The sequence below is a fragment of the Lates calcarifer genome, linkage group LG9, assembly GCF_001640805.2.
Source record: "Lates calcarifer isolate ASB-BC8 linkage group LG9, TLL_Latcal_v3, whole genome shotgun sequence".
NCBI lineage: Eukaryota > Metazoa > Chordata > Actinopteri > Centropomidae > Lates > Lates calcarifer.
In genome coordinates, this window is record NC_066841.1 from 10,693,647 (window position 1) to 10,710,237 (window position 16,591).

The 16,591-nt window shown below is 40.5% G+C and overlaps 1 protein-coding gene across 2 annotated transcripts in view; it reads left to right on the top strand.

Annotated features, from left to right (window-relative positions):
• Positions 1-16,292, top strand: part of pdlim5b (PDZ and LIM domain 5b) — a 36,617-nt gene extending 20,325 nt beyond the window's left edge. Inside the window, exons 4-13 of one of the 2 annotated variants that reach the window (XM_018671292.2) lie at positions 3,121-3,154; positions 3,512-4,026; positions 7,703-7,857; positions 8,619-8,646; positions 11,042-11,205; positions 13,495-13,675; positions 13,869-14,049; positions 14,584-14,704; positions 14,793-14,908; positions 15,018-16,292. In XM_018671292.2, the coding sequence (XP_018526808.1) occupies positions 3,121-3,154; positions 3,512-4,026; positions 7,703-7,857; positions 8,619-8,646; positions 11,042-11,205; positions 13,495-13,675; positions 13,869-14,049; positions 14,584-14,704; positions 14,793-14,908; positions 15,018-15,107 (1,585 nt within the window). In that variant the 3' untranslated portion in view covers positions 15,108-16,292. Of the gene's footprint in view, positions 1-3,120; positions 3,155-3,511; positions 4,027-6,334; positions 6,358-7,702; positions 7,858-8,618; positions 8,647-11,041; positions 11,206-13,494; positions 13,676-13,868; positions 14,050-14,583; positions 14,705-14,792; positions 14,909-15,017 lie in introns of both variants that reach the window. The other variant, XM_051072906.1, reaches the window with a different exon arrangement.
• Positions 16,293-16,591: the final 299 nt, after the last annotated feature.

Genomic DNA, 16,591 nt, shown 5'->3' on the forward strand with positions numbered 1-16,591 from the left:
AACAGAAGCACAGGAAAAAAATAAGTTATTTTCCACGCCTTCTAATTCCACATCCATCTGCTGGAGTTTTTGTTTTGCTTTCCTATGTTTTTTTCCCCTTTGTTTTCCCTCTTCTTTGTGCTTTTTCTCAAATTTTCATGCAGCGGTAAATCTGACAAAACAAACTGTGTTTGCCAGGTTTCCCACAGAGTTTTAACATTTATCACACAAGTTAAATATAGGAGGGCAGATCTTGTTCAGCAAGGGTTTGGAGTAATGTAACTTGTGCATGTATGAATTCTACTCAGCTCTATCCTCCCGCATGTCATATAATATCTGTACCCACGTCTGACTCCCAGTCTGCTTTGATATGATGAGACGGTTATCGCAGGAGATCATTAAAGACAGCAGTTTTCATCTTCAGAAACTCTGTGTGAAAGTGAAGTGAAAACAGCGCAGGGAAAATGAAAGGCTACACTTCCAGCAATTTGCCCTCCATGTAAAAAAAAAAAAAAAAAAAAAAAAAAAAAAAGGCTGTAAGCTGGCAAGGCATGTGTGTGTGTGGTGAGAAAGCTGTGTCTATTAGCTACTCCATCATTCAGTCAAATGCCATATGCCAGACTGTTTCTCTTGGCCCTCAAAGAGACACAGGCAGGGTGGAAATGCGTCAGTCTGCTTTGCCCTCAGGCGTATTTCTCCGGTTAACCTCCTCATTCTCTTATTCTGCAGCTGTGTGTGTGTGTGTGTGTGTGTCTGCATGCATGTGTGGGAGACAGAGTGGGTAAACAGAGAAGTCTATGTTGATGAAAACCTCACTCAACAACTTTTTTCCCCCTTCCCAGTAGTCTCCTACTGTCAAGCTAATCAGATGTTTATTTGTATCTTGTATCTATATATTAGCTTGTATTTCAGTATATAGTTTGAACTTGGCTCATAAATAAACCTTAGCGTATCTGATATCTGTAATCTAATAAAACAAGGCATCCTGATTAGATTAGGAGAAAACAAGTGAAGCATGTTTGAGGCTGAGCAAAGCCATGACTAGGTCTTCAACAGGGGCAAGATTTCTCTGTATTGTGTACACATACAGTAGCACAAATTGTGGTGCTTTGACCTGTTGAAATAAGTGTGAAGATATCGAACACTGGCAAGATCAGGAGAGCCATAAATGAAATACATGGACTTGCGCCTACACACTCATCCAGTGTTTGTCTCTTTGTAATAAGCTGAACAAAAGCAGGTCCAGCTGGGCAGGGAGCAGGACAGCAAGGAGAGCAGATGTTCGCCGGACCACCTTAGCAAGTATTTTTTCAGTTTGCTCTGGGAAAAGCCAGATAGAGAGTGAATCCGCCCAGCTTGTCCCACTCTGGGCCACTGATGGCAGATACACACAGCCTCATTGTCGACCGGGTCCCGTTTGTAATGGAATGTGCAGTTTGATCTTTTAGACCTTTTACTGTTGTCCTTGGCATGGTGTGGTGTTTCTCCATACGCAAATCCAATAATACAAGTACACTGGAAAATAAGTATGCTGTATATTAGCTGCTAAGTGGAAACTGTAAATGCAAGTATGGGCATAGATGACATCAACATCTGGTTGGAGGGTGAGGCTCTGTCATAACTCAGTGCCAGTCCCAGTTGTTGCGCCTCAGTTCAGTCAGAAAGGAAATGGGTGAGAGTTTGTTGACTGTTTTCCTAATATGGCAGAGAAAGGAAGGATGCCAGCGGACATACCGTAGCTTATGGTCCGGAACCAGATGGGTTTTTTTTTTTTTTTTTTTTTTTTGGATTTTATTTTTATGAGGAATGAGGGACACATTGTCTGCATGTTAGGGCCAAATATAGGACACATTGTTAACAAAGACATCTGTCTGCATTTCACTTTCAATGCTTAACTGAGAGAGTAATTTTAAGACATTAAAGGCTGACAGGGACTTACAAGTGTTTTGTTTGACATGAAAGACAGTGAAACAAAAAAGGGAGGAAAGGTTTGATAGATATTTGCTGGTTTCTATCAAGGACATCTCAAGCAAAGAGACTAACAGAGCACCCTCCTCTCCCCTAGGTGATAAAACTGTGGCAGCTGCTTCAATCATAAGTGTAAATCAGACATGCGCCACATTTCAACACCAGTCTGCATGTGGAAACGCACTCTGAAGTATAGTGTGTTCACACATACTAGTGGTTTTGCATGTTTTAGCACCTCAACTACAAATTACATAAAATTATTGTTAGTCATTTTGTGGAGCATACAGTTTTGAACATTTCCTGCTTTCCAGACTGCCATTTGTTTTTTGTTATTTCAAAGTGCAATAAAAGTCAGTTTCCAGTAATTCAATAATCCATCACTGGAATCATTTAGGTACCTTCATTTATTCAGTTTAATTTTTATTATTACACCATAGTGTCAAAAAAACTACTTTTTGGAGCATGGAAAGGATGCACTGACATCCAAGATACAATAATGTGTCTCTGACAAAAATAGATGAAACATGAACTGAACTTTGTGATTAAAAAGTCTTTTCGATTAAGTACAGTAACAAAATATTATATAAATACATTTGTGTTCTTGTAAGAGGGTGCTAATTTATGCCTTTACACTGTTTGTGGTTTTCCTTTAGTGATTCTTTCTAGTCCTGGTAAGCCAAGAAAGATGCCATATACTAGGTCATAGGTCATATATCCCATAATATTACCATCTCAAAATGGTACACAAAATAATTTACCTCTCTATGGGCTCAAATTGGGGTCATTAAGATTTTGAGCTTGTAAAGTGATTTTCACGTTTCAAGTTTGTAGTTGTAAATCAACCTTTGTTGTATCTTTCCTACACATGCACAAACTAGAAATTCTCATGCAGATTTATTTTACAGGTTTACAAAACTTGATTTACAACTACAAACTTTACAAGCCAAAACCCACAAGCCAGTCAATATCTTACTGGCCCTAATTTTAGCCCACAAACACTCACTTGCTCTTTCACAGAAACTTCAGTTTTATCCTCACAGCAGTTAGTATGTCCCGTCATTTATATGCAAAAATGTAACTTTATTGCAAATCTGCAAAATTCTAAATGTGTGCTGAGGACATGTTTTGTGAGCAGTGTATTTATAATTTATAATTCTCTATCTGTCTTCACAGACCCTCCAATGCCCCTAAAGGTGGAGTGCCTAAGGTATGAAGTAAAATATTCACCTAAGAAATGTTTATTAGTTGAAATTCATCTGACTTTATTTTTAGAATGAGTATAATACCAAATGAACTTAAAAGTGAGCATGCTCATTTTGCCCTTCTGAGATAATGTCAGAACACAAATTGGCTTGGCATGTATAACTGACCTAAGAGGACACATTTTATGGCACCTCTTAAACTTGTATGGCACAGGCATGACTTTCATTTGTACAGCTGTGTGAGAACACTGTTGATTTTGATGTGATTGTTGTGCAGTGGTTTTTGGGAATGCTGGTTTACATGCATGAGTTTATTGTGGATTTGCTGTTTGTGCATGTTGTGTTTCTTCATCTTTACCCAGGACGAGCCTCAAGAAATCATTAAGCCTGTCCCAATCACTCACTCTGCCCCAAGCACCACATACACCAAGCCATCAAGTCATCCCAGTCCTGCTTTCAACAAGACACCTCGGCCGTTTGGGGGGGACAGCAGTGCTTCCTCCTCCCCGGCTGCCCCCAAAGTAGCCTCCATTCCCTCTGAATCATCTGCTTTCACGCCAGCTGCCCCCTCTCAGCCACCACAACCTCCGTTTCCGCTGAGATCCAGCCTCCCTGCCTCAGACTCAGCTCCGGCCAACTCAGTTCCCAGGCCCAGCCCTGCTCGCTCCACCTTCACCTCCCCATCTGCCTCTTCCTCCTCATCTAACTCCTCCTCCCCAGCCAGAGTGACAGCCCCCTCTTCCAATCCCACTGTCCCGCAGCCCTCTGTTTATAACACACCTATCAACCTCTACTCTAATGTCAATGCTTGTGAGGTGGCTATGGGACAGAGACGAGGTCTTTTGGAAAGCCAGGGTCTGTCAGAGAACCTCAATGGGTATGTATCATTCATCGAATGCAGTAATAATATTTTTTTCTCCTACACTGCCTCTTTTTAAACTCAAGAATAAAGTCTGGTATATACAGTGGCTCCAGAAGATCCCTTCACTTTTTGCACATTTTATTGTGTACGCTCAATAACCCATAATGCCAATGAAAACATGATTTAAGAAATTTTTGCAAATTTAAAAATCACTAAAATCTTTGATTTACCAAAGTATTCAGACCCTTTATTCAGTACATTAAGCTCTTTTGGAAGCAATTACAGCTTCGAGTCCTCTGGGGTAAGTCTCGAGCGAACGTTGCACACCTGGATTTGGGGAGCTTATACCTCTCTTCCTGGCAGATCATCTCAAGCTCCTGGATGGGAAGCATCTGTGCCATCTGCCATCCTCAGGTCTCACCACAGATGTTCTGTGGGGTTTAAGTCTGGACTTTGGTTGGGCTGCTCAAAGAGAGGTCAAAATCTCAGGTTCTCTTCAACGACCTCTCTGTTTCTAGCTGCATTTGTCCTCCCCTCAGTTCTGACCAGTTTCCCCGTCTTTTCTTAAAGGCACCTCCCTCCTACCACCACTATGCTTCTCCATGGGGATGGTATTAGCCAGGTGACGAGCAGTGCACAGTGTTAGCCAGACATAACGCTTGAAGCTCGGCACAGAGACTTCAGTTTTTGTCTCATCAGACCAGAGACCACTTCATGCTCTCACTCCTTTAAATGCCATGTGGTAAAGTTCAAACAGGCTGTCATATGCCCTTTACTCAAAGTGGCTTCGATGCATCCATCCATCCATCTTGCCATAAAGGTCTGATTGATGGAGTGCTGCTGGTTGTCTTTCTGGCAGGTTCAACCCATTTCTGCATATGACTTCTGAAACTCTGTTAGAATGACCACTGGCCTCTCGGTCACCTCCCTGGCCACGGCTTTTCTTGCCCAGTTACTCAGTTTGGCAGGAAGGTCAACTCCAGGAAGAGTCCTGTTGGTTCCAAACTTCTTCACCTTACTGAGGCCACTGTGCTCCTGGGAACACTCAGGCTGTATACCCTTTCCTTGAGCTATGCTTCACCACAATAATTTCGAAAATAATGTTTTCACTTTGTCATTATGGGCTATAGAGTGTAAATTGATGGGAAATGGCAATTTTATCCATTTAATTTTGAATCCACAAAGAAATAAAGTGTGCAAAAAGTGAAGGGGTCTAAATATTAAATACTGTTTTATTATGAAGTGATTTAGTAATAGACCCTACACTGAGTGCTTTAGTTAGCAGGTCCAAAAGGAGTTGTGGTCCACAGAGACCACAGATTAGTGGACATTTTTGCTTTATCTGATGGAATGTACATGCATTACAGAAAAAGAAATACTCCACTCTGCTTTTCCAATATTACTTCATTCCCCATTTTCCCCCAAAATATGTGTCTCATTTAAAAAGCTAACACTGACACAGTCCATCACCTAAGGTTTCACACAGCTGCATACAAGGAAAATCCAAGGCATGCCGCACATCTTGTTTAAATCTTCCGCGGGGCAACTGGAAAGGGAACAGAGTCTAGACAACATGCTAACTGATGCTACTGCCTGCCTATCATTAATTGACAGTGGGATTCGCAACTCTGCCAAACAGACAGTCTGCCCAACAGGCACTGCTGGTGTAACACTTGTTTGTAATTAGCCAGGATCCTGGCAGCTCTGTGCTTCCAGGGACCATGGACAGAGCTAGGTTTGGCTGGACTTGGCTTCAGCAGCAGGGTTTTGGCTCATAGGTTGGGTTACAGTAGACTTTAAGGGTTTAAGTGCTTTGCTGCTCTATCACCTGAAAAAATAGGTCAGAGATCTGTTTTTATTGGCTTAAACGAGCAAAGCTTATTGGACCTCTTCACACTTAAATACATCTGCGAAACCTACCTATATCTGTGTATGTTTTACAGTTAACAGCAGTGAGAAATGTCTATTGGAGAATAACATTACTGTGTCATCTCTTCAGTCTTTCTGTCTTTTTAGGTAAGGTCTTTTTAGGTAAGGTCTTTTTAGGTAAGGTCTTTCTGTTGCCTTAAACCTTTTTAGGTGACAGAAAGACTGAACTCAGGTTTCGAGGTGGAGTTTATTTATTGCTGCATGTGTGTGTTTGTGTCTTGACCTGCGTGCTTTGTTTCTGTGGTTACTGTGGTTTTCTCCATGCACATTCTCTCAGAAGGGCCTTTCAGTTAAAGGGCATGTGTTGGGACTGTGCTCTTTTTCTCCAACTGGTCTATTCATGCTCTCTTTCTTGGCTTCAACTCTTTTCCATTTACCTTTTCTTTGCCAACAGGAGGAAGAAGAGACAGACATCAAGTTAGTGCTGTGAATGATAATATAGTGCCTCTCTAACCATGTGGAATGTGATTACAGCCTTAACATCTCTCTGGTTTATGATTACCAAAGGCATGCCTGCACCTCTTTGAGCTAACCCTCACAAACCTCACGTTCATGCTCATCCTACTTACAGCACATGCTCATTTCAAGGTCCAAACAAACTGCAAGACTGCACAAGTAATCCATCTCTGTGACACCACAGGACACCCAGTGGGGGGTCATCTCATATCGTCCATTCATTTTCTCAGTGGCATCAAGCTCTGTTAGCTAATGTATTTACAGCCCAGAGCAGCCAGGCCCTGTCAGCACGCTCTGCTGAAGTCATCCAGCTCTGCATCTGTCCAGCTCTATCTGCTACTAGTTGTCAGTATGTTTACCCAAGGCCATTTAAATCACTGCCAACATATTCTGCTTTAGCTAAGAATAGCCTGACCTGTGCTGTCTTTGATCATCTTTCACCTCCACTCACCTGACACATACAGTATGCACACACATAAACACACACACTGAAAAAGATTGCTAATACTTGGACTTTTGACATTGAACTGACTCACAGTTTGGAACGGCACTCAAACTAAATTGCCCATGTTGACACTTAACATAAATATTATTGCATTCTAGAGTACCATCAAATTATAACTGGAAGAAAAGGCGATCTTCCTATTTTTAAAGCACATTACTCCCACCTTGTGGTGAGATATGGTCACTGTCACTTCATGTCTCACTCAGTCACTGGCGTTGATATGAGAATTTCACCATTTTAGTATAGTAAATCTAACGACTCTTCAACTACTTATTATTATTAATAAATACCCTATAACGTTGCTGCATAGTTTTATTATCTGGCTGACTTACATTCTGTGGTTTCCCCCCTGAATAGTGAGCCTCAGAGAAGTCTGAAGTAAGTATAGGTCAGAACAGTCTCATAACTTTAATATAAATAGTGCATACAGTATACTTCACACTTCATGTGACTTTAAATTTGTTTCTGCCTTTGTGCATTTTTCCTCTCTGCCTTCGCATTGCTCGCCTGCAGAACTCCACCTCCACCTAGACCTAGGAGGTAACTGTGAAACCTAACAGCTGTTAGGTCATGGTGTCAAACATGTATTTACAAGCTGCACCTTGATTGAATGTAGAGCACTCGTGACGTAGTATACTGCACATGTGTACTATGTGTCCTGTGTGTTGATTGGTTGATTGCTATGAATGTCAATTGTTTGTGAGTTTGTGATTGTTGTTTTATCTCATTGATATACTTTATTTAAAACACAGTTTCTTTCCATTACCATAATATCATCTCTTGCTTGATCTGATTGCGCAGGAAACCTGTTGTAGAAGCTGAGAATCATGCGTCCCCACTGAGTGATGCCAGCAAGAAGCGTCTGATTGAGGACACCGAAGACTGGCACCCACGAACGGGCACCTCCCAGTCCCGCTCCTTCCGTATCTTGGCCCAGCTCACCGGCACTGAAAATGGTATACACCAGCTGAGTGGTCACATGCTCAGGCAGCACTTTACATATTTATCCAAAGACAACCAATCTTAGGGTAATCTTCTTCTGCAGCAATTTTGCTTTATAACTGAGTTTTATTACTTCCCTGTTTTACAATCAGATTTCTTTTATCTTAACCCAATCGCCACTGAGGGCTCTAGGGATTTCACAGTTCCTTTAAATAATAGAAGAAAGCTTTCATCACTGTTTGATTTAATTTATTTTTTTATATCACTGTGTTGACTATAAGTTACTTTGACGGTTACATGAGAAGGCTGTGGCTTTGGGCCGCCCTCCATTCCTCTGGGCTGTGTGTATGCGTGCATGTGTGTGGATCTATTCAACTGATGCAAAGTGACATTTACAGTAATTCGCTTATTAAAATGAAGTAAGATGAGAGATTTGTCTGTCTCCTTCTCTCTTTTTGACAAATGATGTTACCAGACCTTTGTGGAATATGTGATGAGCTTTGAACATTTTGATGGATATCCAGCGTGCCTGGTGTTTCTGCAGCTGTGAACAATTGGAGGACAGTCTGTGCACAAAGTCCTATCAGGGTCTAGTTTGCAAGGATTACACTACACTCATTCAGTTCTTTGCGATGATGAGATGAATGTAAAATATGCTGGAGCAGAGATAGAGCTGCAACCAGTAGTAGCACACTACAGTGTCCACTCATATTTTCACTTGTTTATTGTGCATGTAACTTTCTTTTCATTGGTGTTTTTTTTTTCTTTATTACAGAGCAAGTTCCAGAGAACAGTGGAAAGAAGTAAGTGGTTGGTGGTTCTTAACATCAAACTTGGTGTGTGTCTGTCTTTCTCCTTTGTCTGAGTACTTTTTTTAGTGCTGTATGTAATGCATCTGTTTTTGTAATGGTGTTGTAAGAGTAAAACAATTTCCTGATTATAGAGGTTTCAGATTCAGACTTGGCCCCCAAAGTACTCATGTAAGCATGTCTATAGGCCTGTGATTCAGAGTTAAGCCCTGATTTCCTTATCTTATGGTCCTGCAGCATCACACTTAATTTAAGTTTGGAGAGACCGCACTGAGAGGCAAGATGGTGGAGTGGAGACAGCCATAGACTCAGCATAGGCTGTAATGGCCACCACTCCTCTTAGTCTTAAGTCGATTTACTCTGCAGTAAACACAGTCTTGCCCTCCATACCAGATCCCCAACCAATCAGTATGTCACTCACTGGAAACTGTGGGTAATTAAGTGGTATTGTGGGTAATAGCGGTCCTGCCAGAAGGAGATTCCTGTTCTCCTCCTGTTAGTGAGATTTTATTCAGCGTGCCGTTCCGAAAGAAAGACAGTCGATATTAGACATCTGCTTTGGTTTATGATTCAACACACATCTGCAATAAGAAAGTCTCTTGTTTTATATTTATTCCCGACTGTGCGTTTTCTGTGACTTTCTATTTTTCCTTAATTTATTCCAGTGTTATCTTTTACTTGTATCCTCCTACCTTTATCTTCTAACTTTTCCTTTTTCCCCTTTTTTCTCTTCTAATCTTGTCTTATGGGGGAAAATCAGAGCAAACAAGTTGGACCCAGAAGTTATAGGACACAAGTACAACAAGCTGAGAGATTGGCATCATGACGTTTCAGCACGAGTGCTAAATGTGCAGTAGACAAGAGTTTGCTTTGTTTTGAGTAATGTTTTATTTATTTTGACCATCATTAAACTTACATTGCCTCGTTTTGCAATCCAACATGGTTACAGCTTTCACTTGGCACACTACTTGTTAAATCCAGCTCCAAACATAACGAAAAATGAGAGAAAAGTGAATGACCCAGGAAACAAATCCTGTTGTAAAAATTGTTCTAAGTATATATTATCTAATCTTATAGCTATATGTACTTATATTTCACAATGTAAATTAAATGCATGCATACATCATATCATCATGTACATGTGTCTGAGCCTCCACTTTCCTCTGCACACTTTATGCAATCTTTCTGTGCATGTCTGTATCTTTCATTTATTTTCTATACTAACAGAAGTGGTTTGATTTGTCAGCTTTTAATGATTTTGCCTCAATAAACTTTTTTCCTTACTGCTGTTGCCTATCTCTTAATCTTTCATTCCTTCATCCCTTCTTTTCTTCTTACCTGGCAAAGAAAAAAAACAGTCAACTTATTTAGAAATTTCCATTCGGTGAAGGGTTATGATGTAAAGGAATTAGTTGTGTACAAAGAGTAAATGTCTATTTTCAAGTGTTCTGATTAGTGCAATAAGACAAAAACATTGTTCCAAGTACAATGAAGTATCAATCAGTTCTGTTTTAAGCAACAATTCTCAAGCGCCTGGATGTTCAACCATTTCAACCATATGACCTGGTGTATTTCTTTCTGTCGAGTTGTCCTGTAGCCAACTAGCTGCTGTTACTGTGATTGCAGGTTTCTAATTGTCAAATATATTAAGCACATTCAATTGAATATAGTATCATTTGAGAAGAAGCTTAAATATACCGAATTGTTAAAATGTTAAATCGTCACTAGCCTAGAAAAACATGCAACAATACACCAGTTTTTAGCCTTCATGTTGTTTGGACACTTTGCTACCCACAGAAGGTTCAACTTGAGCTGTCAAATTTTATAAGGGGTGGTGACCAGAAAGACTAACACTTCTCATTTTCTCCTAAAATATATTGTGGCTCTGAACATTTTGTGCTGCCACAGGAAAAGACACCATCACGGCCTCAAAGTGCTTCTGTCTCTGCAGGAGAATAAAAGCAGTAACCACTAATATTACACCACTGGTTATCTCCTGCTGCTAAATGATGAAATAAGGGTTAGTATTGGAGGATGAGCCGCATGTATATTAGATACTATGTCATCACCACCTATAATTCTTCCCTTATGTGAGTGAAAAACCATATGGACAGTGGGCAGCAGTGTATAGCTTTATTTCAAAGTGCCCCATAATTGTTTGCATGTGTCATTGAGATTCCACCCAACTGATTGTAATGTTCTGTAGCTGCAGTGGAAGGACCAGGTCACACTAAGCTGCAGTCTGTACTGGAAGCTCAATTCCACTGGTGGCACAGTCCCACTCTAAGATTCCTTTCTAATTTAGGGATTTGCCTCAAATATAATACATGTTTGCGTGTCTGTTGTTGTGAATTATGATTTATATGAAGTATGTGTATCTGTTTCATAGTGAGCCGGTTGACAAAACCGCTCCCGTGGTTCACACGTCGCCCGCTGCAAAAACATTTTCCAAGTCTGCACCAGCACCCAGGAATGGCAACGTTGTCCCTGCTTCCACATTCAAGAGCCCTGCGGCCCAGAACAAGCCCTCCTTCCAGCCTAGCGGTCCATCAGGTAGAGTAACATATGCTGCACAAAACATCCTTACACTACCGCTGTTATTTATTGCCACTTGGATGGTTGTGGTTCTGCTAAAATTATGCGTAGTTGCTTCTTTTTACCTATAGAGGGCAGCCCCATTCTTCTAAATCACTGCTGCTCAGCTATAATATTTATTGCAAGTTTAATACCTGACACTAAGCCATTTAAGATTATGAGCTCTATAAAAACCAGAGGTATTCCGTTAATGAGCTCAGATTATTAGCTTTTCCCAAGATCGCCTCAGTTAAATAGATTGTGAAACTGAGAATTATGTATTTTATTTTGAGTGAAGGCTGCTCTTTAAATACAGGCGATCCCTGCCACAAGACCCTGAGGTGTTCAGGATAAATATTTGCTGAAAGGCATCAGTCAAGGGTCATTATTAGCAGTACTACGACACAAGTATGCACTCATACATGAACAGATACACTATGTGCTTTAACGTATATCTCCAGAGGCCTTTTTAAGAAATGGCTGTTGAAAGGTGCCACAGGGAGAGAGTAGGAGAGGCCACAGTTGGTTCTCTGTTAGCTGTGTTATTCATCAGATTAGCACATACTTGAGTTTAAGTAAACAAGCACGTATCTCATAGTGATCATGTGGAAAGGAGCTGGGTCTGTGGTACGTGCTACGTGACCTTTAAATTTATTTATATTACTGAATAATTTTTGGCAATTTTACTGCTGGCTCCTTCTAAACCAGGAAATTACCATAACGTTTAGGCTGTACATGTCATTGAAAAATCATTTTAAAGATGCTATAATCACATTTAAATTGCATATGCATGCAATGCATAGGGGCTTTAATCAAATACATGTACAGTTTATCACAGTGACTTCTCCATCCCTCTTTCTCTGGATATAGCGAGGCAGAGCAGACAAAACTGAGATTTGCAGTCCCTGCTGTGATCCAGTTTGAATGTCTTCTCATGCTGACTTTTTTCTTCCTTATCGGTCCTACACAGTAAGACAGCAATGACAGACTTACAAATGTATTTTCAGTCCTATTTAATATGGCTCAGCCCTCAATCTTTGCTCCTGCCAAAGGATTCATTTTCCAGTTCTAGCCCTGCTGACAGCTTGTCACCATCCACCCCACTATACCAGCTTTCACACAGATATTGTCATATAATGCTGCTGAAAAATATTTTTAGTTCACTGGATCAGTCCCTGGTTATCTATCCAACTTTACTGAGAGTTGATGTTAAATGGTGATTCAATTAAAAGATCTATTTCTTTACAATGTCACTCCCCAACAAGGGAAAGGGACCGTTCCAAATGCTGTATCATTGCTTTGTCCACACTGACACTAATAGTTCTGGTGAAGATATATGTTATCCTCTATTTTTATTTACTGTGAGTTCTCAGTTGTAAACTGCACCCAGGTCTCTAATTCCCCCAAATATACCAAGGACATCAGCTCATTGTCTTCAGTTGTAGCTGTGGTCCTGTTTAGGTGTGTGAGACGCTGTGTATTTTAGAGATAGTCATGTCTGATGATTTCACAGGAGGTGGCTATAGAGGGTATTTACATCAAGAGCAGCCAAATGAACAATGACGGAAGCATTTTTTAGCCATTTTTTATCCCTGTTTAGAGGCCATGTCTCTCTCCAACCTACCCTCTCTTCTTATTAAAGCCACTCCCACCACCTCTCACTTCCATGCTAGCGCCCTGTTCTGTTTATTCACTTTATTTGCTCACTGTTTCAAGGAAATTTCAGGAGCACTTGTCCTTTGACCTCCCAAGTCTTTGATAATGATGCTTTCTTTCAATAGTGTCTCTGTCCCCTATTTCCCAATCCACCCTGAGCACTCCCTCTGAGGGTGGCCAGCACTGACCTCCGTCCTGGATGCGTCTTTGCACTGAGGAAAAGAAGGGAAAAACTGTGCATCCTCTCCACATGTTTTGAGATGAGAGGAGGGGCATTATTTTTCCAGGTGTCTCCTCTGACTCTGGGAATGTGTTGTTTCCCTCAGTGGGAAAAATCAATCCCTTGTCTATGGAGGGTGGGGTTGGCTCTGACCAGCCCAGCTGTCTCATGCTTCAGGCATGGAGGTTAGAGATCATCAAATCATTCTCATTCATTATATGACAACAAACACAGAAACTGTGAACATGTGTTCTGTTCAAGTAGCGCTAAGAAACGAGTGGAGAAATTCAACAAAGTACATTTTGTTTAATGCTCTATCTAGTGCACTAAATGCTGGGCCAGTTTTTTCCCCCTGTTTGAATATTGACCCATTATTTTCCCTGTTGGTTTAGGTTTTCCTAAGGGTGGAGCAGTTCCTTCATTTGGCAAAGTTACCAATCCTGCTCCCAAAGGTCCAGACCGCCCCACCCCACAGCCACATCCAGAGGACCTCAACTCTCTGGTGCAGCGGGCTGAGCACATACCGGCTGGTACACGGACCCCAATGTGCAACAAATGCAACAATGTCATCAGGTAAATATTATTGGGAAAAAATCGGCATTTACAGTAAGAATTTGTAAATTTGGAACAATGAAACAATGAAAAATTATTATCTAACTCTGTGCAGAATTTCTCTCTAAAACTTGAGAACCCCAGTAGGTGGATGTTTATTTTCATATTTGAATAATTCTCCTGGAATCCTTTGTCCCTTGCTTTTTCTCACCAGGGGCCCGTTCCTTGTGGCCATGGGCATGTCATGGCACCCTGAGGAATTCAACTGCGCTCATTGCCACTCCTCCCTGGCAGACCGTGGATTTGTGGAGGAGAGGGGCCAGGTGTACTGTGAACGCTGCTACGAGCAGTTCTTCGCTCCCACCTGCGCCCGCTGCAACCAGAAGGTTCTTGGGGTGAGCTGAAAAAAAATCTGAGGGGATAGTTTTGTACTGAAAACACATTCTTTACCAGGACTGTAAGCATCATTCACTGTCATCACTTGAAAACAGAAAGCAGAGGCTGGTTCCTTAATCTATTGTAGTGAATGTGATTATACACTTACACAACTCATAAAACATCCATATTTTACCTGCATAAAGGTAAAATGTACTCATACAGCCATTCAGTTATTTATTGTTGCTGTTTCAGTCACAGTAGAAGAAATTAGGATTGTGTGGGGCTGTCACTGATGCAGAGTGATAAATGGGAAATTCAGTTCAAAACACATTGAGATGCACGGAAACTATTGCTTGTTTAATACTAAAGGTGACACAAAATCCAAGAATATCTAAAGGATAATTATCAGAAATTAATAGAAACCTCAGAGTCTAAAAAACAATGTTTACTGTCTTCAAATTATTAAAAAAAAGAACTCTGATCATATTAGGAGTATATGATATTAACTTCAACAAGCTGTTCCTCATTTGTTTTTCTTATTTTCTCTGCAGGAAGTCATGAATGCCCTGAAACAGACCTGGCATGTGTCCTGTTTCGTCTGCACTGCCTGCCAACATCCAATCAGAGGCAACACGTTTCACATGGAGGATGGTCGGCCGTACTGTGAAAAAGGTACAGCAGGAGGCCAGAATAAGATCTTGTAAAGACAAGCGTGTGTGTCCAAACAGACTAACATGTTGCCAATGCGCTATTTACACAGACTACTACAACCTGTTTGGGACCAACTGCCATGGCTGTGACTTCCCCATCGAAGCAGGGGACAAGTTCCTGGAGGCTCTAGGATTCACCTGGCATGACACCTGCTTTGTGTGCGCGGTAGGTCACGCCAGCTATTTCACTCCCAAGTAACGACTACAAGGGTTTGATTTAAAAATGAAAAAATGTTGAGAAAGTTTCACAAATGACAACACTGCTCTCTCCACAGGTTTGCTCCACTAACCTGGAAGGTCAGCCATTCTTCTCCAAAAAAGACAAGCCTTTGTGCAAGAAACATGCTCACACTGTCAACATCTGACCTGCTTCTGTGAATATGAACGGGATAGGGCAATGGTGTCAGTTTACGGCAGTATATATTTCAGTCAGGTGTTAAATATTTTCAGAATTAAAACTGATCTGATTTATCAGTTTGTGTATTCTATTAGAATAACATGGGGTCAGAGGTTCCACTGTAAGCTTCATTTTTGCTCTAGTATTGTTCTCATTTGCCATTCTCATTTGTTATTTCATTTCAGTTTCTTCTGGATTAATATGCAGGAGTACATTTGAATACACTGTTAGGCCCCTCTGCCAGTTCTATATCTGTGCAAGTAGATTTTTATTATGTGTTTGTGCTGGGCTTTTTATTTGTATGAGTGGTGCATTAAAAGCTCTTGATGGGCATTTCTTGTTAAACACAGAATACACATAGTTTACTGCTATGACCTACTGAGCCCCTTGGGGGTCACTCATTTGAAAAATATTTGACCATGAAAAAAGCTATGCCATGTGTTAGTAACGCAAGTGCAAGGTTTAGAAATTAGGATTATTTAATGGGGAAAAAAAATATTTATTTGTAGCAGGGACCACTCAGTCAATGTCTCTTGGGCATCTTGCCCTCAGAATAAAAATGGGAAGTTTTATTATTCTTATTTTTTAAGTTGTTTTAAAGTAATATGTTATTTAATGATTCCCAGTAAATAAAAGCAGAAATTAGTAACGTGTGTAAACACTGCATAGGTCCTACTTTGTAGTTTTCATAATTCATAAAAACAATGAGGATAAAGTTTCGTGTATTTTGAAAGGGCTCTGCGATAGGACAGATCAAGTAGTGATGTTCTGCTGTTTATGTATATTATGGTCTGTTAGCATGCTTGTAGTGAATACCCACATGAAAATGTACTTCTTTCAACTCCTTCATAACATCAAAATGCAATAAATTTGAATTCTACATTAATAATTTCTAAGCTAACATTTTGCCAGACTCTACCCATCAGTACTTTGCCATGTTGTATTTGCTCTCACATGTTGTTGTGAAGTTTGGTAGAGTTCAGTCAATTAACACAAAACTATTTTAATATGTACTTCCAGAAGCTGCTGCCAGCTTTCCTTTGGCCTTTCTATGTATAGAAAAAAAATGTATTTGTGTAATGGATAATTTCTTATTGGTCACTGTGCATAAATCTGCACCTCTTACTTTCATTTCAAATAAAATGGTTCAACCGAGCTAATGGGTATGCCATATATTGTAGTTCTTTAACACTTACTAAATTAATTCATGGCTATGGAAACATGCAAAAGGAAATTTCCCTCCCTCTTGTTTGTGAGCATGTTTTTTTTTTTGTTTGTTTGTTTTTACATGATCGTCAATGCATAGAGAGAAATGATGCATCATGGCTCTTATGTGTATAATAAATCTGTAGCTGTGACAGTAATTATTCAGAGAGGTTTAACAGGCAGGCAGACAGGCACCAGCATGAGCCGCCTCATAGACCTCACCTGCAGTTAAGAGGGAAAAGTACC